The 24,385-nt window shown below is 39.9% G+C and overlaps 2 protein-coding genes across 2 annotated transcripts in view; one reads left to right on the forward strand and one right to left on the reverse strand.

Moving 5' to 3' along the window:
- Positions 1–2,449: 2,449 nt before the first annotated feature.
- On the reverse strand, positions 2,450–14,082 carry LOC115568060 (cathepsin S-like). Its single transcript, XM_030395109.1, has 8 exons — positions 13,818–14,082; positions 10,385–10,509; positions 10,118–10,240; positions 7,180–7,332; positions 6,038–6,268; positions 3,490–3,658; positions 3,202–3,304; positions 2,450–2,814 (listed from the first exon to the last, which is right to left on the reverse strand). Exons 1-8 carry the CDS (start codon positions 13,834–13,836, stop codon positions 2,715–2,717), a joined length of 1,023 nt encoding a protein of 340 aa, XP_030250969.1. The 5' UTR covers positions 13,837–14,082; the 3' UTR covers positions 2,450–2,714.
- A 4,115-nt stretch (positions 14,083–18,197) lies between these two features.
- Positions 18,198–24,385, forward strand: part of LOC115568066 (cathepsin S-like) — a 31,036-nt gene continuing 24,848 nt past the window's right edge. Inside the window, exon 1 of the mRNA XM_030395117.1 lies at positions 18,198–18,386. The gene's annotated coding sequence lies outside the window, so the exon portion shown is untranslated. The remainder of the gene's footprint in view (positions 18,387–24,385) is intronic.

Genomic DNA, 24,385 nt, shown 5'->3' on the forward strand with positions numbered 1-24,385 from the left:
GTGTGGCAAAACGTATGTATACACCCTTATCAATACTCTGATCTGGGGATGGTCTTCACAGTTTGGACCCCTTCTTCCAAGACAGGGAAATCTTAACGTTAAAGTACGATCAGGACCCTCTCAGGTGTCACAAGATGAATACAGGTAAGAGCGGCCATGAGAGATAATGACGAGAACAGGAACTTTTTGGAAGCAGCAATGATGGGTAAGAAGAAATTCCCCTGTTTTTAAAGGCCATGAAAAATTTGAAATTAATGTTTTAATTCCAAAGAAAAATGTAAATTCCTGCATTTATTAAAAAACAAACAAAACAAAACAATGTTTCATTTATAAGGACATTTTTCTCAAGAAATATCAGTCCTTTATACAAAGTATAGGCTATAAACCAACCAGTAATATATATATTTATATATACACCATGGTTTTAGATGAGTAGAAAGCAAATGTATAAACTACTGTTCATACTGTTAAATGGTTTGTGTTTGTCTCTTTCCTATTGCAGCATTAAAAAGCCTTTTTATCCATTTAGTTTTGTTGTGCTTCATGCAACATTAATAGGGAGTTTTGGGTTAAATTTGGCAATCAATAATAATGACTGATTAATTATTAATTATGATAAATAATAAGATAATATTTTCATTTCATTCATTTTCAATCACTTAATTCTTTGGATTGTGTAGTTAGCTGGTAAGCTTTGCGTCGTAGTTCCTGGCATTTACTTAGCTGGAATACGAGCAAGACCTCACATTGCTGTTGTGAGGAGAAGTTGATTTGGCCGGCTGGAAATGTAGCTGGCAACTCTCAGCAGCAGCCAGGCCCAGAAGAATCAGGAGGAAGAAATGTTGAGGACAGGCAGTCCCATGCAAGAGAGGTGAACAGCGAGAACAAAGAAAGGAGCTGGTGTTTTGACTATTTTGTCAGTGAGAGTCCTGTCACCCTGATCAATAGGAGCTCAAAGCTGAATTTCCATCTAGGTCACTGGAGAATTCTGGGAAACTGAGTTTAGTTCAGAAACCATTTTGAAATCCATAGTGAACTGACACTCCATTCCAGGGAAGAAATGAATCACTCCACACAGGGGCTATCCATTGTTAAACAAGTTGTCTAAACAACAATCAGTGTGATAGGCTTTGGTGTTGCTTTGGCGGACACTCAGTACTGAAGCTTGCAGGGAATACACTAGCCTCACCAAACTGGCCAAACCAAACTAGCTTCCTGTGGCGGAAGGGTGGCAATGGCACAATCTAGTGGCTCTTGTAGGCTTACAGAATGGGGCCAATAAAGATAAACACAGTCTTAAAAGTGTAATTTTGCCTTCAAAACTTCTAAAAAAAACTCAACTTCTGTGAGTAATACAAGGAACACTTCTGTCAGATTCTGACAGCTTGACTAGAATGCAACAAATACAGAATATTCAAATGCTAAACTAAAATTATTTCTACAGAGCACTTTCATCTTGAATCAATAGCAGCAACAGCAAATGGCTCAAAGTGGCGGTTAATAACCTAAAGAATTTGGTTAATCAGGCGGGTTATACATTTGAATGATAGATCAATTCTTAACAGTTCAACTGTTTGTAAATACAAATCAACGTCTAATCCTGTAGTAGACTAGTTTGGTTAGATGTACAGACTTTTAGCTAGAGGGTTCAAGATGTGAATCTTCAGGTTTAGCACTGTCCAATTTGTGCTTAAGTTAATATTGCAAACTTATGAATGATTGCCAACAGTATGCTGCCTCACACGGGGCACCATATGCAGTGCTTACTGTAACATGGACAGGGAGTTTTTAGTAAAATTTGGCTATCAATAATAATTAATGATTATCAGGGACAATTATTAATTCTAAAAAAAAAAATAGGACCCAATTTTCATTAAATCACATATGTGCACCACCCTTGAAGAAGGGAAAAGATTGCCAATTCACTAAATCAGTCTTGCTGCTGACTGCAGATTTACATTTAATGGGCAGATATGAGTGGTATCTGCTTATCTATCGGTAAACGTTTTTTTCCCAAAACGTTAAACTATTAATTTATAGGACTTTCTGTCGCTCAATGTTTCAATGAGAGGATCTGTAGAAAATAGGAACCTACCATAAGGCTTCTCTATTGCTCAGGGCAGCGTAACTTGCTTACAGACATGCTTGAAGAGGATATGCTAACGCATCCGCATGTGCGCAGGACAGAGATATTTACCAGACACAGCGGTATTGATTTTGGCGTTCCTTCTGTCTTAACATGTAAAAACTAAATTGACCAACATGCCAATTTCGAGTCGATGGAACCCTTTAGACTGTGTTAATGGCAGATTTAACAGACTGAAAACTGCTGGTATAAAGTCAAATCTTCTTCTTCATCACATCTGTGGCACAGAACACAGATCTGATATTTACTGAAAAGCCGACATCAGACTGATCGAAACTGATATATCGACCCAGACTTGGCATGTTTCACTGTGAATGAGCGAGGGGTACATCTGTCTCTTTATTATAGATTCGTACACACACAGAGTCAGACACAAACAAACTCACAGTCTTACAAGACAAGGCCACAGATGGTTAACTGTATTAAAAAACATTTTTGTGTCCCATCAGAAGGTACATAAAAAGTAGTTTCAAAAACAAAACTGAAAAATGTTTAAATCAGCATGAATATAAAAAATATTTAAAAAAATATTTACACAAAAAAATATTCAAAGCAGTTCCCTCTACAGCTACATGATGGGGTAACAGCCGTACAGAGTGATGCCACACTGGTCGTCCTTGTTGCGTGCCATCCGGATGTAGCCCTGGTCTCCAAATGAAGTTCCCCAGCTGCACGAGAAGAGCATATAGAGTGAATGAATTAATGAAAAATCACTGGCACCCCATACGTATAGTTGAGCATACACTATTTTCATTGTTAAACAATACATAATAGCACAAAAGTAACATGAAGTAGCAGTAGCCTTTCCCCATTTCTAGAATAAGAAGTTGAATGTGAATTGCTCACTTGGTGCCTATGCAAGAAAGTTTTCTAGCAGTGAAATAAGGAGGATTTAACAAGCTAAAAACAGGCCTGATGCATTCAGCGATAGAAGACTGGGAAGTTGTGTTTTTCATGCAATAACTGAAAAGAAATAAAACTTCTTTAAAAAGGAGCTACACATGAGCTCAGTATGTGTCCATGTACAAGCTTTTGGGTCAGTAGGAACCTCTCACCTGTTCTTTACCAGCCAGTAGTCTTGTCCATTCAGCGTGCCGTAGCCCACAGCTAACACAGCATGGTTCAATTTCTGGGTGCAGGACGGGTCATCGTACACTCCTGAAAAGGCAGAGGTCAAAATAATGTTTCATACTATTTATTTTCTAAAAAGGAACAGTTTACCCAAAAATTAATGCCAAATCATCAGGCAAAGTTTCGAAGTCTATTTATGACCCACCCTTATCTCCACCCTTCTCAAAAAAATATCATGCAAGTAAAGCTGATGCTGATGACATGTAACGCACCACTCCTGTAGAAAGCAAATCTTGGTCGTGTGGCGTCAATTGCCACTGAAATGGGTCCGATGGTGGCGAGCGCCTGCTTCAGGGCCCCCTCGTCGCCCTCAGGCAGGAAGTCGTACCGGGAACAGTTGGCGGCGCGGTAGCTGGGGTTGTAGTTGCACTGTGACGCCTGCTGTAAGAAGACGAACTGGATTAAAGCTGATGATTTCCACAGAACCTGTTCTGAATAAACCTAATAGTTCCCTAATGAGGTGATCTTTTTAGTACCAACTAATTCAAATTCTTAAATCCATCTTGTGAACTAATATGATAAGAAGTTTGCTCGAGGCCCAACTTTACCAACCAACTTGGTAAAGTTGGTTTACCTTGTGCAGCCTGTGCTGCACAACTCTCACAGGTCTTCACCACAATCTTCAACCTCTCCCTGACACAGTCTACCATCCCAGCACGCCTGACATTGGCCACCATCATCCCAGTACCGAAGAAATCAACCACTGTCAGCCAAAAGGTCTACCGCCCATTTGCTCTCACACCCATCATCACCAAGTGCCTGGAACGGCGGGTCCTCAACCACATCAGGTTCGAAAGAAAGTACCAAAGAAATCATCCTGAACTTTAGGAAACACAGGACAGATCCATCTCCTCTCTACATACACGGCGACTGCGTGAAAAGGACCCGCACCTTAACCTCCTGGGCACCGTGATTTCTGCTAACCTTTCCTGATCTGCAAACACCTCATCTGTCATCAAGAAGGCACATCAGTGTCTGCACTTCCTGAGAGTGTTCAGGAAAAGTAACATCTGCGAGAAGCTGCTGGTGACTTTCTACCGCTCTACCATCAAGTGCATCTTAACCTACTGCATCATGGTGTGGTTCTCCCACTGCACCGAGGCAGATAGGAAGAGGCTACAGAGAGTGGTCAAGACAGCACAGAAGATCATGGGATGCCCCCTCCCTTCCCTCAAAGACATTTACTCATAGAGAGCTGAGGCAATTAAAGAGACAGCACCCATCCTGCATATCACCTGCTCAACCTATTACCCTCTGGTAGGTGCTACAGGTCCAACAAAACCATAACAAACACTCAGAAACAGCTTCTTTCCACAAGCCATCACTGACACTGACACACACACACACACCACCCAAGGACAATGTGCAATAATTGTAAAACACTGTACATATTTATCTATGTATTTTTTATACTTACATCGTACTACTGCCTTGTAATTTTTGATGTTGTGTGAATACTTGGATGCTGCCAAAATGTCGTTGTACACTGTGCAATGACAATAAAAGGATTCTGGTTCTGATAACGTCCAAGTATGAAAAATGTTAAGTTATTATACATTTTCTCGACTCTAGTCAAAGCTGAACAAGAAAGTGAATTCCAGGCACGGAGACGCTCGTCAGTGAGCTTATTAACAGATATATTTTTACATCACACAAAATAGATATTTTGGGGTGAATTAGAGGCACAACACCTCCGCGAGGCTGCCGCAGTCTGTGGGATCCGCTCAGAACTGCCCTCCTCCTCCACACAAACACCAACAACAGCGAACCAGATAAAGCGTGGAGGACAAACAATGTTGTCCACTCCGATTAATTTATTGTTGCTCCAAAGAGACATTAACTGCAGACCACAGACAAGTGAGAAGAGTGTTGCTGTCTGCAGCCCGAAGGGTCCGACTTAACTTATTGTACACCCACATCGTTGTCTCATACGGGAATTTCTTAACTGTAAACCTGTGTTCTGAATTTCCCATATACACCATGTTTCCACTTAAAAAGCACCATGTTTCAATTTCTTGTAGTGGATTACAACAACAACAACAACAACCCAACTGCAGAGAGAACGACAATCTTCCTCCTTGAATAAGATGAATAACCAATCAGCCCCTCATGACTGATTACAGTATGAACTGTAGTAACTGTAAAGCAGCATTACCTCATATCCCCTGCTGGAAAAAACAGCATAGACCAGCACCAAAACACAACATATGCTGGTCTTGCTAGTGACTCAAGACCAGCATATGTTGTGTTTTGGTGCTGCTTTGGTGCTGGTCTATGCTGGTTTTTCCAGCAGGGTCGCGCTACAGTTTCGACTTGACTTGGACCTGTAAGCACCTGAAGGTCGTTGTTAATCAGTATCTTCTCCGCACACCTGGGGATGATTACTTAATCAAAAGCAGATGATTTCTCTCGACGGTGCTATGCTGGTGGCTTGTTTACTTAATTGCATCTGCCACAGAAATGAAATAACAATTTGAGGCCAGAGTGCTGACGCGACTGTTATCATCTATGAGCAACAGCTCACTTCAACTCAACTTCTAATGACGTCCTGACACAGATGATCTTTGAGAATCTGACCTTTTGTTATTGTTTTTAATGACTTCCCACATTTGTCTGCCCGTCTATAACCTCAAAGCAATCACATTTGTTTCCCACATGACCTAAACATACTCTGTAGAATCCAGGTTGAATGGATTTTCCCTTTTCCCTCCCTTTGATACATCTTTGAGAAACAGCAGCAGGATTAAACCAGTGACTCACCTGTCCTTTGTAGGGGTATGAAGTGTCAGAGTCGATGCCCTGGTTGTCGATGACATACTTGAAGGCTTTTTCCATGTTGCCACCGTTGCAGCCGTGGTTTCCGTATTTAGATGTAGACGAACAGTCCACCAGGTTCTGGGGGCTCAGGTCCACCAGCTTTCCCGTCTTCTTGAATAACTGGCCCTCCAAAGCTCCAACAGCACTGAAAGCCCAGCAGGAACCGCAGGCACCCTGGACACAAAATGAGTTAAAGGCAAAAAAACAAGATGTATTAGCTTTAAACTTAAATTAAACACTATTCACATTTCCATGTTTGGCAGCACAACATTGCAGCAGTTGGAGTTGGAGAGGTTAAACAGGTCTACTGACTCTTTGGAGATTTTTATTGTTTATCAATTATATTTAACATGTTGCACAGAACAGAAGGAAGTCCAAAATCAATACTTGTGTGTCTCTGGTTGAATGATACTCATCAGCACAGCACAAGTTTGTAATAAATTGAAAATGCCTTTTTTTTTTTCTTTTGCCTTGAGATTTTTTGTTCATATCTCTGCATTGTAAAGTTTTAAACTTCTACACTTCTCATTTATTTTTCAAAACAAGACCTTCAGATTTCACATCAATCATCATGTCTTCAACATTCCCACTGCTGACATTTGTCTGTAACTTAATGAATGAAGCTTTGTGAAGAAAGAATGAATGTGATAAAAGGTCTGAGTTGTACACAGAGGTGGGGTGTAACAGTACAATCATCAGCTGGGACAAATCCTACTGATTCTACCGTTTACTTTAATAGTCTTTGAGTTAAATTAATATGACATGAGCTTAGGAAACTGTTTAGTAAAAGCTGAGATATTTCCTCTTCTGCTTTCTGAAGCTAATGTGTGTCGGTGCAGCGATCTCATTCGAAGTGTGGGACAAGACAAAAGACTTGGTGGTTGTGGCGACGACTTCCTGGACAAACAAGAACCGATTGGACGCATGAGGAACAGGAGGATTGAGGTAAACGAGACTTGTGGGGTGATCACACTGTTGACTGCATCACTGACACACCGCATGTTTCTGCTCTCACCAACACCACCGATGAATCCTGCTGACCTATGAGTCACTGATTGGAAACACTGAGTATACTTTTTTTTTACCTGCATCTTGACTTTGGTGACGTAGCCCTTCTCTCTCCAGTCGATGGTGTCTGGTACAGCAGCGCCTGACGTCCCAGCGAAGGGAGATGGTGCCCTCTGGATGTCAGTGGGAGGAATGAATGTGGCGTAAGACTGCAGGATCTCCTCTGGTGTCTATAAGGAAGCAGATAACAGCTAATGAAATGAGCAGCACTCAGTGGACTATATTGACTTAAAGGTCAGGCGTCTTGTAAAAGGATAAACGGTCTGTTTTTGATTCAGATTAGTCTGTCGACTACAGAATCATTTCCATCACGGATCAATCTGCCTATTATTTGTTTGATAAATAGATTTCTTTTTAAGTAAAACATTGTAAGACAGTGAAACACACAAAGATATTCACTTCATCTTTGTATAAAATCACAGAAAAGGTTCTTCATTCTATGCTGACATGTACAGTGACTGTAGCATTCTATTCATCAACAATATAGCCCATAAATATATCAAATTACAGATTGTTTCCAACCAGGTGCTGCCATTTATCTAAAAGTTTGCATACAGGTGATTCCTGATTCTGATAGATTAATGATGTGGTAATGGATCGATGTATACACGATACCAATTCAAACATTTTAGACTGTATCGGAGGCCTTTACAACACTGGTATCTACAGCAGAAACACCCCAATAATAATTGTGCAACATAAAAAGTGTCACTTGTCGTGAACAACCCTCCAGAGAGTTGTCACTAGATCCTCTCTACATTATTTTGATTTGATTTATCTTAGAACGATCATTTCCATCTGAATCAAGCATCTGTTTTAAGTGAAATAAACCTTCAACACAGTCGACCGAATGGCTGTTGGACAAAGCTGAACATCTCGGACAGGTTGGAAACACTTTTTCCTTTCGAGGGCCAAAAATGAAACTTAATGATGAGTCGTGGGCCAAACACTTCCTCAGTCGTCCTCAACACTCTTTGTATATATTTTTATCTTTGACACACAACACCTCAGGAGAGTGATCCCTCCTCTGTGGCTCTTCCTGAAACATCCTCTAATTGTTCCCCACCCCAACCTTTGGACTTGTTGGCCAGCCCTGTTCTGGCACATGAAGTGTCACTTTTATTCAAACCAAAGCTAAAAAGGGGATTCAATATTTGATCTACATTTGTCAGGTGGACACAAAAATGACTACAAATAAATGCCAATGTTTCTAATAGGTAACTTTTTGCTGACATATTTACCATAATACGGCGATATCATGTCCCTTCTGGAAAAAAAAAAACCTTGTATTGTAACATGAACAACAGTAATATCAAACTTTAAGGAGCACGTTGTCCCTGATAACATTCCTGTTAAGCAGATAAACAGGCCTCATCCTGTGCTTCAGTAACTCCCTGCTCTCTGAAACTCAGTTTACTTCCTTCTTTAGGTTCACAGGAATCAGAGTCAGCGCAGAGATAATGATCAGTAAATGGGAATCAAATTTAGTCTGTATATTTCCAACGAATCTCTGACACAAACTGAAACAAGGCAGGTTAGGACACAAACTAAACACCACTTAGTCTGTAATGACAAAGTTCACTGAACACGTCCTGCTTATCAGTGAATGGCAGACACAGTTAGCAACTAGCTGGTGAGCATAGTGGGACATTTAGCGTCTGAAGAGGCAGATCTCCTCAGAGCTTGTCAGGAGACAGGAACAGAGCTAAGAGAGAGTATCAGACCTAAATTCATTCCAGCAGCAGGTGTTTGTTGTGTTGCACATGTTGTTGCCACTCGGTCATAAAAGGTTATCAGTCAAGCAAACAATACAACATCATTGGGTAGTTAAAATATAAAGTTTTATACTTTTCCACTGACCTCCAATCAGGTAGTAAAGATTACAAATAATTCTAGTTTTTGCCATCAAGTAGTTGATATAACGCTTCTAACTCATGAGCCTGACAGAACTGAAACTGGTGGCTGTTAATCGTCAATGTTGTGTGTGGCCAAACCATTAATATAGAAAGGTGACGAGCAAATACTGTAGTGCTCCCAAACTGCATGTTTACACCCTTCTGGACTGATTGTGTAGATTCAGGTCACCTGTAGCAGTAGCAGTGTATGTGTGTGCAGACCGGCTCTTTATCAGTGATTGAGAGAAGCTTGGGGCATTCCTCTCTAAGCCGATCAGGATTTGATGACGCCACACCTGGGTCATTCTGATGTCTTGCTCGACCCACTGCAGGCGTCAAACCTATCAGATTCTCAGCCAGAAACTCGGCCTTGTTTAGGCCAAGTGGAGATTTCTTTCCTGTCTTTTGTTCTTTTGTAAATGAGGGATGTTTTGAGCTGTATGACGATCAAAAGTCAGCGTTCAGCTGTAGGTTACCTGCATCAGGGCACAGTTCTATCTATGATGTTTTTTATTATGTTTGGGACCGGATCTCAGGTGTGTTCCCACCAGAACCACCACAAAGCTCATCTTTTTTTTAACTTTGCACTAAAACTTTGGAGATCCAAGCTAAAGGCTATAAAACATGCTATTTTTTTAAACAACCATTGGAAACATATATTCAACATTGCATTAAACTAACAGGCATTCAGCTGTTGTTGTCATTATTATTGAAAAAGACTTGACGTGCTTGTCAGTATTGTATTTGTCAGCCTTGGTCCTCATCTTTTACAATAATCTTTAGCCTTTTTTAATGTTTCATATCCACAAATTTGCATCACAGAGCCTCTGAGGCCTTCTGCAAACTTGTCAGTATCGTAGCATATATAAAAATAAAACAGACTATATTTCATCATGATAATTAGCTGTTGAGCTTCAAAGTTCAAACTAGTCACGATGCATCTAATCCGTATCCTTCTGAACTTCCCGCTATCATTAAATACATGGTGATTAGTGAATAAAAGTCATAATCATAAATCAATTAAAAACCTTCAGTTTAAACCAGTAAACGAGTGTCTCACCAGGTCTCCCATGTGGTTCATGCCCAGTTCGTACGAGTGAATTCCCAACGAAGCCTCCAGATTGTGTTTGGTAATGAGCATCAGATTCTGCTCCCACAATTCCCTGCGGCTCACTTCCTCCACCTACAAAACATACAGAGAGAGAGAGAGAGAATGCATGAGATCAAATACTGTATAAGTTGATGATAAAATCGTACATATGGATTTTTAGGGCCAACTAACAGAAAAACTCTTACATATTTACATCCACTTGTTTTGATCACATACCTCGTTTCTGTACAACTTCTCATGAGTCTTCTTCCACATATTCCAGTGGAAGTCCAGCCGGCTGTCAAACGTGGCCGCCGCCCCGAGACACAGTGAGAAGAGCAGGACGCTCCCCAACATCAGGCCTGTAAACACAGAGACACAGACGAGGGAGGACATGAGACGTCAGGATGTCGTCTGCTAGCTGACACACCAAGACGACAAACTGTCTGGAAGACGTCAGAAACATACGAGTAGTTTCCACTTCATAGAAAACCCACACAGAGAAAAGACATCTGAGAAAAGAAATGAGTCAGCAAAGAGGAAAAGTCTTGTTTGTTAATTCAAGACATTTGGACACTTCGTGTAATTCTATTATTTGTTTTATGCGTTGAGGGTAAATGTTACAAATTCCAAGGTTTTGCAGATTGTACTTTTGTGGATAACTGGCACAGAGGATGCTACAGTTTTAGATTTTGATGGTAAGTTTAGTCATAAAGGGAAAAATCCCAGTTTCAATATTAATGCATTCATTTATTTCACACCACTATGGATAATTTGAGCATTTTTTATTTGAGATTTAATTGCATTTTGTTCCCCAACCTTTTATTTATTGGCTGTTTTTTAAAAACCCTTTTTGCTTTCTTCTTTAATTCTACCTTTACTTTCACTCATGGTGATCTTTTAATGTTGCAGCAAAGTCAAGGTTTTGGTAGGACTTCAAGCAGCAACTTTTTTTGCAGAGTTTTGTAGGATCTGCCTCGAAGAAATGCAAACTTTGAAATAACACAACACTTATGCATGCAATGCTTAACGATGCAAACTGTTGTTGTATAAGCAGGAAGTGGTTTCCAGGAGTTGGCTGCAGGTATGTTGCAGTTACCTAAGTGTACATCAGTTAGGTAAGAAATGAACAGAAACACAACACAACTTTAGTTTTCACACCCACAAGGTCCAAGTTTATGCCCTGTCTTTGTGTGTGTGGGGTCGAGTTAGAACATGCGATGGAAAAGTTCAGCAAGTATTCATTGAATTAAAGATGAAGATGCAAAAATATCCCCTATAGGCCTGATTCACAAGTGCCTTTTGTAGCATTTTACATTCTAATTTAATGTGGGTCAGGTGAGGTCATCATAAACACATTATTGAAACTAAATTGAATTTGAAAAACTACAAGCACACAGCCCGGATGTTCACTTTTCAGCTGCAGGAAGGAAGCCAACATGAGTCACGCTAAAAGAAGCTGAGTGTTTATTTTCTAATATTCAATGTAGAGTTGATATTTTATAGTTTAAAGGAGACACTATTATTACTATTATGGTCATTGTCATTCCAGCTCCTGTCTCTTTAAGGCTCAGCCCTCCTGAATACCAAGTCTGCTCTGATTGGTCGGCTGACACATGCCTGAAACCAGCATTGATTACAACAAAAACAGAGCAGCTGTGCTAATCAATTCCTATTAGCCAAACTAGCTGCTAGGCTTAAATAATGCAAATACGTGACATGGTGATGTAGTGTGATGTCACAAAGCCACAGAATTAAAGGTGGGGCTGCTGGCGAGGCGTTTCAGGGGCTGTGTTTTCTGTGGGAGAGAGGAGCTTCTTTTGGTGTCGACTTTAACCTTTCTAACAGCAAGTTATATTTGAACTCTGACCATATTTCACAAATTTCACACCTTCTTTTAATGTAGGCTGTTATCATGTTAAATTATAGAAAATGTATCTATTAAAACAAATTGTTTTGAGGCTCACCATTGGCCCACAAGCCGTACTTTTGGAGGCCCGCAGGTTAATTCATTTCTCATGCATCTTAACTCAGACTGTCGAAAGTGAGCGGCTGGTGGTGTTAAAGATCTAAGTCGAGCGGTCAGCAGCAGCGGAAAGTATCACTTCCACAAATTTAAAGCGATTGTACTGTACATAAATCCCCAAGTGAGGCAACTGTCACAAGACCAGAAGTGATACTAATGAACAAGCAAGAAATTTAGTCCAACTAAGCATCGATATGAGTTGTTGTTCAATCAGATGATCAAAAAAAAGACGAGTTACAGCAGCTTTAGACACACAGAGAGAGAATGATAATTTAAATACAGAAAGTGTAGGGAGCAGGTGATGTTTGAGGTCGCTTCAGTCTGATGTGAGTGTTCAGTATGTAGATCTGCAAGTCTCACCTGATCAACAAGAAATGAGACGAGAATAATAAACAATAACTCATGTGACAAAAGTCTGTCTGTCTGTCTCTACATCTACATAACACGAACATTAACCAAAATCTGTACTATCTATGTTTGTTTATAGACAGTGGTGGAATGTGACTAAGTACATTTACTCTAGTACTGTTCTTAACTAAGTTTTAGGCATTATTTCCATTTCCTGACACTTTATACTTCCATTGCTACATTAAGGAGGTTTATACCGTACTTTTTGTTTTACTCCACTACATGTATTTTGTAGCTTTAGTTACTAGTTACTTTGCAGATTACATGCTGCATCGGAGCCAAGGTAGCTTGTACTTTTTGATACTCGGATACATTCAAAATCAGATACTTCCAGGCTTTTACTCAAGTACTATTACTGAGGGTGACCAAAATCTGTACTATAAATATTTGTTTATACACAGTGGTGGAATGTAACTAAATACATTTACTCAAGTACTGTTCTTAACTACAATTTCTAGGCATTTCCATGTCCTACTACTTTATACATTTAGGGAGTAAATGGTACTTGGTACTTTCTTTTACTCCACTACATGTGTTTGGTAACTTTAGTTATTAGTTGTACTTTTGATACTACCGTGTTTTTACTCAGTACTATTACTGAGGATGACTTACTTTCATCAAAATTAATATTTTTACACTCTAACTTTACTTTTACTCGAGTATGACTTCAGGTACTTACATATATATATATATATATATATATATATATATATATATATATATATATATATATATATATATATATATACACACATGAGCTTTAGATTTTTCAGAGACTATCAGCAGATAGTTGAGTATCCAGAAGAAGAAAATGACGTTGTTTCGTTACTTTTATTCATCTTAATACTCTTTTTTTAATAAATAATAAGAGCAGGAAATAACTTAGGCCTCTAAAGACTGTTTGTGAAAGGGTAAACTATGGCAGAAATATAGCTTTTATAGAAATACAGCTTTTTACAACATCTTATAAAATGAGCGGATTAAATGTTAAAACAGATAATGTGTCATCAATAAGTCTACATTTATATAAGAACATTATTTTTGTGTTTCAAAGATCTCCACCTGCAGTCTGAACACAAAAGAGCTCATGTTACATGAAAACACCAAAAACGAAACTAAACGCAAAATCGAGCTTCAGGTTTAATAAACGAACTCTGCTTTCTATAAAAGCCTCGGCTCTTCTTATAAGAATAATTGAAACCACAGTTGAATTAGTTCTGATGGAGCTGAACTTACCTTTGTGTGTCGGTGTCATCGCTGCTGCTGCTGCTGCTGTGTTGTACCCACCCTCACTGTGTTGCTGCTCGATATTTAAGAAGGAAATGTCACATGATCCGCTCTTCCTCTTTTGAAACTCAGATTTTCATCACGTCGCTCGTGTTTTTTATAATCACCTGCAGTAACTGCCTGTAACACACTGCACCATATAAGGCTGTTATATGACCGACGAGGAGGTAGAGGTTATTAATGTGTCTGCTGTGAGAGCCTCAGAACTGAACCAGAGGATCAGAACCCGTCCTCTGAGAATCAGGAGGAAGGTGTCTCGTCTTATTTTGACTCTGAATAAAGTAAAACGTTAAATTGATACCTCAAAAAGTATCAGTCGAAAGTCTCACTAGCAGCCCCTACAGGCTGTAATGTGAACTGCATGTCACAATACAAAACTTCCGTGAAGCAAAAACAGGATAAAATACTGTCACGTATTTCCATTTTCTGCTAATTTATACCTCACTTTGAAGGCAAATATTCAATCTTAAGTTATGCTAGACTTTAGGTAAAGTTATTTGATTTCCAATGAAGCAACGTTGAACAAGGTATCTGATAAACAACCAGGCACTGAATACATTACATGAAAATATATGTATTTACTTTTAATTTTGTACATTTACTGGTAGAAGGTTACTGTTGATACTTGAAAAAATAATGAAGATAATATAATAATATAAACAATAAAAAATAATAATGGTGATGATGATAAACTTATTTTTATTTTTTCTTAGCAAGGACAAGTCAGATAACATGAGTGAAGGTCATGAACAATAAAATGAATGAGATAAAATATGAAGATACAAAGAACTTTATAAATGACAACGAGAACATATTTTCAAACATGAATCAAAAGACTTATTCTCAAATACTACTCCAGTGAGTGACTCACAATATCTTGACTTCTACTTTACTCAAGAATGATATATAGGTAGTGTTTAATAGTTTTATTATTTGAGATGCTTTAATACTTTAATACTTATACTTTAATGTTGCTATAATAGTGAGATATTCTGTGTGTCGAGGAAAAAAGAAATGAAAAACATTCCTTTATTTGGGAGATTTAATATGTTCAATAAATTTGAGGACAAGCTCCTTTCAATTCATTTTTGATATTTCAGGCGAAGAGGTGAAATGTTTATTGTGATGGTGCTGTCAGATCAGGAAGGTCACTGAAAGCGTCTGGGGATCACAAGTGAAAAGTCTTGGAGTGAGCAGTTGCAGAGAATGTGGTTCTGACCCAAAGTAGAGGTCAAGAGGTAGTGTGACCTGTCATGAGGCTGGACGGGAAGCCAGGAGGTCGACATGTTTTATGGCAGGCTGCCAGATGTTGATGAGGTGCTGATGTTGGATGGAGTCAGAGGTATACAATGCTGACATTTTATATCACTCCTGTCAGTACACATATGTAAATATGAACCTTCTGTATCATGTTTATGGCTCTGAATATACAGATTATGTGCAAGATTGTATTTATATTATTCACTTTGTACCACATGCTAACATTATACAATAACTCTACTTTAGCTATATACGTTTACATTAAAATATGATACTGAACCTTGTTAATCTGATATTTTTCCTTTTTTAAGGCCTGATATCCAAAACATACATAGTTTTGTAAGAATTTCAATTACATGAAAAGCTGAAGCTGACTAATAAAAACACTTTTAATGACCAGATTTTCATCGGTTCAATTCCTCTTCGGACCAGGTGGGAGGACTCTGAATGGGGAAAAGTGAAATGCAGTGCTTGCTCTTCTCTACATTACCAACTCTGAGGCGCCCTTCAGCCCTTTTAACCCCGACCGCTCCAATGGAGCTGCTCAGTGGCCGGTGGATCAGGCTGTGGTTGTACTGAGCAGCTTCCAGGTGTGAATGAGATCCATTGAAAAAAAGAGAGCTTCACCTACTTGAATTAATTAAAAACAACAAAATATAAGAGGCTCTTTAAGGTCGGGTGATTCCTCCAAGCTTTACACTTCACATGATTGGGTAGCTGGTGAGATTGGCGATGCCACAGAGGTTGCCACGGTTGTGTGCCCTCAGGATGTGGCCTTGTCTGGCCCAGTTCTCGCTCCAGCTGTCAGGGGAAAAGACAAAAGAGGTCGATGGCAATAGTGGAAGGAAGATATGTGAGTTGTTGAGGATTGCCAGGAGTCAAACAACACTTCAGATCATCAGTTTGTCACCGATGTGGCAGACAGAAGGCCATCAAATCAACGCTGCGCTAACAGACAACCTCACAATTCAATTTTGGCGGGCCTTATGAGCCACCTGATGCTGCTCAGACAGGTGATGTGATGTTCTTGACGATCCAGTACTTCTTCCCCTTGACACTGACTCCATAACCCACTGCCAGCACGGTGTGATTGATGTCGTCTTTGTTACTGCTGGGGTCGTAGTAAAACACCTGGGCACATGACAGAGAGGAAGAGTGAGGAAAGAATCTGAGCTGGAGGTACATCAGTGAACCATCAAATATACATGATGTAGCTTCTAATCATGGTGTGTGTGTTCAGGGTGTGGCGTGATCAAGGGTGAATATGTTTAATTTCCCAAGTCGATCAGGTTTTAAAGCTTGTTCCACATTGTCAGGATGAAAATTTTGGTGGAGAAATCCCAAAAGCCCTAAATTCAATCATGTCTAAAGTTGTAATAGGTATAAATTTTAAGAAATCAGATATTTTTTATATGATTTTTTTTGGGAGAGGTCACCACAAACACAGCTGCAGAAGTCCCAAAGTCTTGTAAACTAAAAACATGGCTGGTTATAGTCTAAAAAAAATGAATTGGAGTTAGGCTTGAGAAATGTTGAATGTCCACAGTCCCTCAGCCAAAGTATCCGCTGGTTTCTCACTTAGAAATGTTGAAGCGCAGTCTCGAACTGCAGTCACTTGCTTGGCATTAAAATCAGGTCATAAACATGTAATGTGAAAGTGATATGGAACACAAAAACAAGTCACGCATGTAATTCAGTGGAAGTTTTACATCATGTCAGAGCCATATTAAGTTCCTGCTAATGCAAACTGAACATGCTGCTGCTGCTGCTACTGTAAAGGTTTTGGTCACCATGGTGGACCCAACATGATCATTCATTGAAAACACAATCTACGCACAAGACGACAGTCAGTTTGGTCGCTTTTTGTCAGTGGATCAGTTTGAGATCTGTCAGGGAGGAATGGAACAATAGGTGATCTGTTAGCTGAGGAGCTGCAGGGGACGGGCTGCACACCGTGTCATCAGGTAAACCACTGAAACCTGAAGGATCACAGCTTCAAGAATATTGGCCCTAAGAATACTTGGACCATCAACAGATCAATAGAATACAACTCAAGTTTCAAAAGTGATTGATTCAAATATGTTCATCATTGGTAGACTGAATAATATTAAATCTGTACATTTATGATACGTATGAGTGGTTTCAATGACCTTTGCTGTAGAACTGGAAGCTGCTCAGCATGGCTTCTACAAAACTGAGAAAAATCTAAAGAAATGCAGAGCTGCAACAATAAGTTAATTAATCAGTTAGTTCATTTCATCCTTCAGGTCATTTTTCAGACAGAATGATGTCTCCAAGTTCTCAAATATGAGAATTTGCTGCTTTTCCCTCTCTTGTACTGCAATCAATTACATATTTTGGGGTTTCTAACTGTTTGGAAAAAACAGGATGAGGTGATAAAACTGGACTGAGAGATTTCCTGTTTTCTGATCTTTTATAGACCCAATAAATAATCGATTAACAAAACAAAAGACATGTCGAAGTATTCTTAAGCAAGATACTGAACCCCAAAATTGCTCTGATGTGCACTTGTGTGGCAGCCTCTACCATCAGTAAGGGTCCTGCGATGAGCTGGCGACTCATCCAGGGTGTACCCTGGCCTTCGCCCATAGTGTTAACTGGATTTGGCCCCAGTAATGCCCGCGACCCCTTGAAAAAGGGGGATAAAAGCGGTAATATCCCTGCAACCCTCACAGAAAAAGCGGATGAAAACGGAATGGAACGGAACAGAACAAAACAAAAGTACATTTTGGATAAATCAGTAATGGAAATTATGATTTTTTGCAGCCCTGTGCATCAAACCTTGTGATTTCACTGTCACGTGCACATTCCACATGATGTTTGTGCAGTAAGAATGTACTGCGGCTGTGAATGAATAACAGTAAGACTGCATCATCTAATCATTAACAAGCACTTCTACTTCCTTCTTGCACCAACAGATGACTGAAGAGGAAACGATGCATGTTTTTTAAGACAGTGGGAGAGTTTCTGCTAAGTCACCCTCATTTTTTTTTCTCTGTCATGTGACTGGAGACCCTGACACCCAATTGAGGAACTATTGACCACTTCAGTCTGCGTCTGCAGCTCTTGCGGTAAACAGATGATTTCTGGAAGTTGTCCTCATTTAGATTTCTCTTTTTAAGACTGCTGAGTTTTTTGGGTCATTATCAATATCAGTCTCATGCAGTGCATTATAAACTGGAACCAGTTTGGCTTTAAAACTTGAAACAAGGAGAATAGCTGGCAGGCTGTCTAAAGGTAACACAATCTGCCTGTTGTCTTTTTTTGGTTTAAGAGTTTTGAGTAGACAAGCTCAACTTGTAAAAGTGTCATGAGCTGAATTTTGTCATGAATTGGCTCATACTAATAGTGACACATTTTTGCATTGTTTTAAGCAAATTAGGTACAGGTTGTGTTAATTAGCAGTATTATTAATGTTCCTATAAATGATGATGTTCAGGTGTTTTTACCACATTTGGCTTGCCCGTCTCTCACCTATATGCCGGTATCAATGTTGAAAAAAACGTTTTTTTTCAGATAACAGTTACGGTAGCAACAAGAAAAGCTAACTACAGCTAACCAGCAGCCTTCCAATGACCACATCAAGACAGAGGCTGTATGCGGCCCCTGAAAATGACAAACGATGTTGTTAGGTAGTTAACCAAGGGCCTCACTTTGTGTTGAAAAGTGATTTGTACATAAGGGTGATCCTTCAGAATCTACAGTAGGTACACAAAGGTAAGGTTAGTACTATTTTTAAATGGGCCAATTATATTGAATTGAAGCTTATATGGCGAAGTTTCAGGAGCAGGACCACACCTCAACAGCACCAACTTTCGATATTCCTATAAATAACCACCTGACCCTCTCCTCGTCTTCGCTCTCGTATTCTGCACCTCTCCCCCCCACCCAATTTCTCTCTCTCCCTGTTTCTTCTTTTCATTCCTCTCCTTCGTAGGACCATGAGGGGGTCCGTCGCTGCCGGAGTGCGACGGTGGATTCTCTACAGAGCTTCCCCAAAACACACTCGAAGAGCTCGAAGAACCAATATCTTCAACGTTTTGTTTCTCTTTCTTTCATAATAAATCGAAAAAGTGTTCTCTGAGATGCATTCCACTAGCTTCTGGGGACTGAGGTCCCTCAGCTGACCCATCGTCTTGGCCAACTGGCCCTCGAGGGACCTGGCCGAGCTGAACAGGAGCCACAGGAACTGAAACTGAAGAAACTGAGACTTAAGGAGATAAATAGTAAACAGACATGCATGAAAAACTCAATAGTTCATAGTTTAGACGTTGCACACTATTGGTTAGGAATAAAATAAGAATAAATATGTACATTGCAAAGGAATCTGTAAATATGAATGGAAATCATACTGAGAAATGAGAGATGAAAAACAAAAAGCAGTTTAGTTTGTGTCTTCCTCTGTGTGTCCACTCGGGGGCAGACTTGGACAACTTTGTTTGATATTTCTTGATGGTCGATCATTGTCACTGTTCTGAGGAGGTTTGAGCAGTGCAGGCTGGGAGGAGGAGTGTGTACATGTCACACAGTGAGACACTGATGCAGCGTTTTTAATTAAGTCAGGATAGACTAGGTCAGAGTTTTGAGTAGGTGGTAATGCCACCTTAACAGCATTTAAAGCAGGATAAACCAAACTGGGGACTGCAGGACGAAGTTTGGCCGCTACAAGGTTCAATTCGGCCTACCTGATATAAATCAACTTTTATTCTGCTCTATTTATGTGATAAGTAAAAAACACATGAGGTGTTTGTTTTTTGCCCTCGGCCCCTCATTAAAACACCCCTGAGTCAGAGGATTGTAGGACAGTGAAGCTCTCCACTGAAACTCAGACTAATAACCAGGTCCACATGGTGCAAGCAATCTCGGCCTCTCCATACAGGTGAGGGACAGCATGCAATATGGAGGGCCGTCCATGGGGTGATCGTGAGTTGTGGACTTGACGGACTGTGTGGTTGTTCCAAGTCAATACAACCTCATTCAGTTCTTCCTAGGACTCACATAATATAGAGTGTACATAAATATTAGGCATTGGTGACTACTGTCTAAGTCAAGTAGTCCTGACTGTGAGATCTGTCTTCCAATCATAATGTGGTGGGGTAGCACACTAATATTAATACCTGCAAAACACAATTTCCAGCAGTGCAATGAATGTTTTATTCTCACAGCTACCAATATGAATTGGCAGAACCTTAAATGTGAAGAGGCTGTTACACTATTATGCCATGCCAGTCATTACACTGGTACATTCTTTAATGATGCCTAATTATTTGATGCAGAGCTACTTGGAATACCACAACCCACATTATTTTTGCAAACCAAAACCATAACTTAGGCTACGTTTACACAATGACGGTCTGAACAGAAGATGCAAAAGTGGTACTCTTCACTTTTTATTCCGCGTTTAGAAGAGCGTTTTCGGGAGGAAATCTGCGTGCATACGGTGACGCAAAAGGGTGTGGAATTCGATTGGGTATGCAGTTGCTGATCTCCCAGGTCTTGTCCAAAGCCACCTGGGTCGGCTCCGACGAATTGGTGCATCCAAAATTTAATGGAGGTAATTACAGATCCTCCTCTGTTCAGTAATACTATCTGTACATATCCTGTACATTTCGTGGAAAGACTCCTGTACGTTTATTAGAGCTGCCAGAGCAGCTTGAAGGTCCGATGCATGGAAATAATCCGACATGTTTGTTTATTTCCCTGTACTGGTGCATGTATGTGACGTAAATGCATGCACTGGGGGCGGCTGTGGCTCAGTGGGTAGAGCGGGTCGTCTAGTGATGAGTAGGTCACCAGTTCGAATCCCAGCTCCCCCTAGTTGCATGTCGAAGTGTCCTTGAGCAAGATACTGAACCCCAAATTGCTCCTGATGAGCAGTTGGCGCCTTGCATGGCAGCCTCCGTCATCAGTGTATAAATGTGTGTGTGAATGGGTGAATGTGGCATGTGTTGTACAGCGCTTTGAGCTGTCAGTAGACTGGAAAAGCGCTATAAAAATGCAGACCATTTACCATTTACGCGACGTGAACAGATCTGAGCAGAGTTTTGCGTTTTGCCAGTGTACACGGAAACGCTGCGGTGGAGCGTATTCAACTTTTCCACTCTGGAGGGTGGTTTCAGATTTTTGTGTTTTCAAGCCCCCAAAACGCCGTCACCGTGGAAACGAAAGGCACTTCCGATAAAATATTTTGTCGTTTTTACCCGCAAGCGTCCTTGTGTAAACAGGGTCGTATTCACCTTTCTCTGCCCAAACACAGGCAATTACTTTTTATATCACCTACTCACCTACTTTATAACTAATATTTGTGAATGGAAAGTAAATGGGGAAATCTTCAATTCCTCTTCAAAACTCATCCACTTTCAACCTCTCCTTGTCCCTCATGCTTTGAGCTAGAGACACCATTCCAACTTTTAAAGAGTCAGAAGACTTTGAACTGTTGAGCATGTATTCAGTTTTTAAAAATCTTTTACGGTTTTCAAATCATCACAGTTTTAGTTTTAAGGATTTTAAGGCCGTCTTCTGATTTTATAATGGGTGTGTATTGCGTGAGTTAGAGGGCGTGACATCATCACTGGAGTGTAGAGCAGCTTGCAGAACTGGAGAAAAAAGCGCAATGGAGATAGTTTCTGGACTTTTGCATGAAGTAGCTGTGAGCTCAGCACTTTTACACGCAGTAAACTGAGAATATTTTGGGTTTTTAGAACTTTTCCCTTCTCATCCTGTTTAATGTGTTTTAAAGTTGACCCCGGCTGCAGAAGCACCAGCTCATGTGGAGGATGATTCGTTTTTATCTGCAGCTTCTTTTATCACAGTGAAGTTTTTTGGAGGGATATTGCTCTCACAGTAAAACCCCCAAAGCTGACAGTACTTATTGGATATGATCGTACATCTGCACCACTCCCTGCTAGTTCTGTTTGTGCTGTCTGACCTCAGTGTGATGTTCCCATGCTATATGCAGACAGAGTATCATTACATCATAGCTGCTTAAAGCAGTTTGACCCCTCAGTGTTCTGCTTTTATTTTTTTAAATTTTCACACTTACCTCAGCAGCTGAGGTCACTCACAGAGTGAACAAAGAGAACTGACCAAGAACAGCACAGACGCTAATGAATAATATTTCTCCTCTTATCCTGGTCAGTAAACTGCATTAAAGGTCACAGGTTCAATACATTCCTGTTCACTTCACTGCACCTTCAGACTCAGTGCACACTGAGTTTAATTGTAGAAAGCATGTTCACATCTTCCACTCTTCCTTTGTTTGTATTCATCCTGGTGTCATTCAGAAATAACATACAAAAGTGTTATCCATTTAAAGCATTAGTTAGAAAGTGCCTAGTGCTTGGTTTTACATGATGTCATATTGCTGCTTCGCGAGAGTGTGAAATTCAGATGGAGGGCAGGAAGTGAAGTAGCTGAGGATCTGCCATCTGAAAAAATGCCCATGTTTTGTGTTGTTTACGGCTGCTCCAATTGTTCTAACCGAGAAAAGCGAAATGGGTTTTATAGAGTACCAAAGATTGTCGTTCATAAAGGCGAGAAATGTACTTGAAGCGCAGCTAATTTAAATCAACTTTTGACAACTTTTTGAAACGTTATTACCCAGTCAGGTGTTTTGCTGATTGTGCACTTTCTCCAGCCCTGCCTGTTTCACCTTCTCAAGCTGCTGCTGTTGTTCACTGAGCAGCTGCAGTAGATGATGAAATGGTGTTTGATTTACAAATAGTTTCTGGACTTTTGCATGAAGTAGCTGTGAGCTCAGCACTTTTACACGCGGTAAACTGAGAATATTTTGGGTTTTTAGAACTTTTCCCTTCTCATCCTGTTTAATGTGTTCTAAAGTCGACCCTGGCTGAAGAAGCACCAGCTCATGGGAAGGATGATTTGTTTTTATCTGCAGCTTCTTTTATCACATTGAAGTTTTTTGGAGGGATATTGCTCTCACAGTAAAACCCCCAAAACTGACTGTACTTATTGGATATGATCGTACATCTGCACCACTCCCTAATAGTTCTGTTAGTGCTGTCTGACCTCAGTGTGATGTTTCCATGCTATATGCAGACAGAGTATCATTACATCATTACAGCAGTTTGACACCTCAGTGTTCTGCTTTTATTTTTTTAAATTTTCACACTTACCTCAGCAGCATCCTGATCACAGAGTGAACAGAGAGAACTGACCAAGAACAGCACAGACGCTAATGAATAATATTTCTCCTCTTATCCTGGTCAGTAAACTGCATTAAAGGTCACAGGTTCAATACATTCCTGTTCACTTCACTGCACGTGTATGCATGTTTTGTATAGTTTACGGCTGCTCCAATTGTTTTAACCGAGAAAAGCGAAATGGGTTTTATAGAGTACCAAAGATTGTTGTTCATAAAGAGAAATGTAAAAAGCTCAAAGAACAACGCCGTAAAAAAATGGATTTTAAACGTGCGTCTGCGGTCTGGAGGAGCAGAGTCTGCTAATGCCCGTGTCTGCCGTGCCACTTCGTCGAAGGTAAGTTATGTTAGTTAGCTAACTTGGTTTTTGTGGCTGTGTTTATGTAGCATTAGGTTTTCGTTAAATGCTCATTTACTTAGTAATGATTATTAAGTTAACGGTAATCTAATATGGACTTCGTTGCATGTTTGTTGACATTATAGCCGCTACTGCTAGCATCATAACACATAAAACAATATAAGAACAAACACTCAACCTGGCGAAGACCAAACAATGATCATCGTGGAGCCGTTTGGTTGTGGACCCTCCTGCTGACAAAAAATTTGTATGCCTCCAGACTTTTATAGGCCTTCATTTGCTGTCTGGTGTAGTAAGATGTCTGAAGGACCAGATTGTTGGTAATGTCAACAGCCTTGACTGTCGGCAAATCTTCAAGTTCTACAGAAAACTCACTCATCTTCATGAGATACGGGTCACGTCTAACATATCTGTTAGACTTAGACTTAGACTTAGCTTTATTGATCCTTTTGGGATGACTCCCACAAGGAAATTGAATTTCCAGCAGCTTACACGTAGAAAAAAAGAGAGGTATAAAATTACAGTATAAATAGACAATAAACTCTTAGACAGTATAAGATAAACAATAAAACTCTTAGAATAAACAGTAAACAATAAAACTCTTAGAATGAACAGTAAACAATAAACTCTTAGCTATATATATAATAAAACAAAATCAAATAAGATAAATAAATGTAACTGTAGAGAACTGTATAGGGGATAAGTACAGATAAATAG

This window comes from Sparus aurata, chromosome 17, assembly GCF_900880675.1.
Source record: "Sparus aurata chromosome 17, fSpaAur1.1, whole genome shotgun sequence".
NCBI lineage: Eukaryota > Metazoa > Chordata > Actinopteri > Spariformes > Sparidae > Sparus > Sparus aurata.

Coding starts and splice junctions, on each gene's coding strand:
- LOC115568060 (XM_030395109.1), bottom strand. Junction 10,241..10,384: donor AGAAGTTGTACAGAAACGAG/GTATGTGATCAA, acceptor TATGTTTTGTAG/GTGGAGGAAGTGAGCCGCAG. Junction 3,305..3,489: donor ATTTGCTTTCTACAGGAGTG/GTGCGTTACATG, acceptor CTGCCTTTTCAG/GAGTGTACGATGACCCGTCC.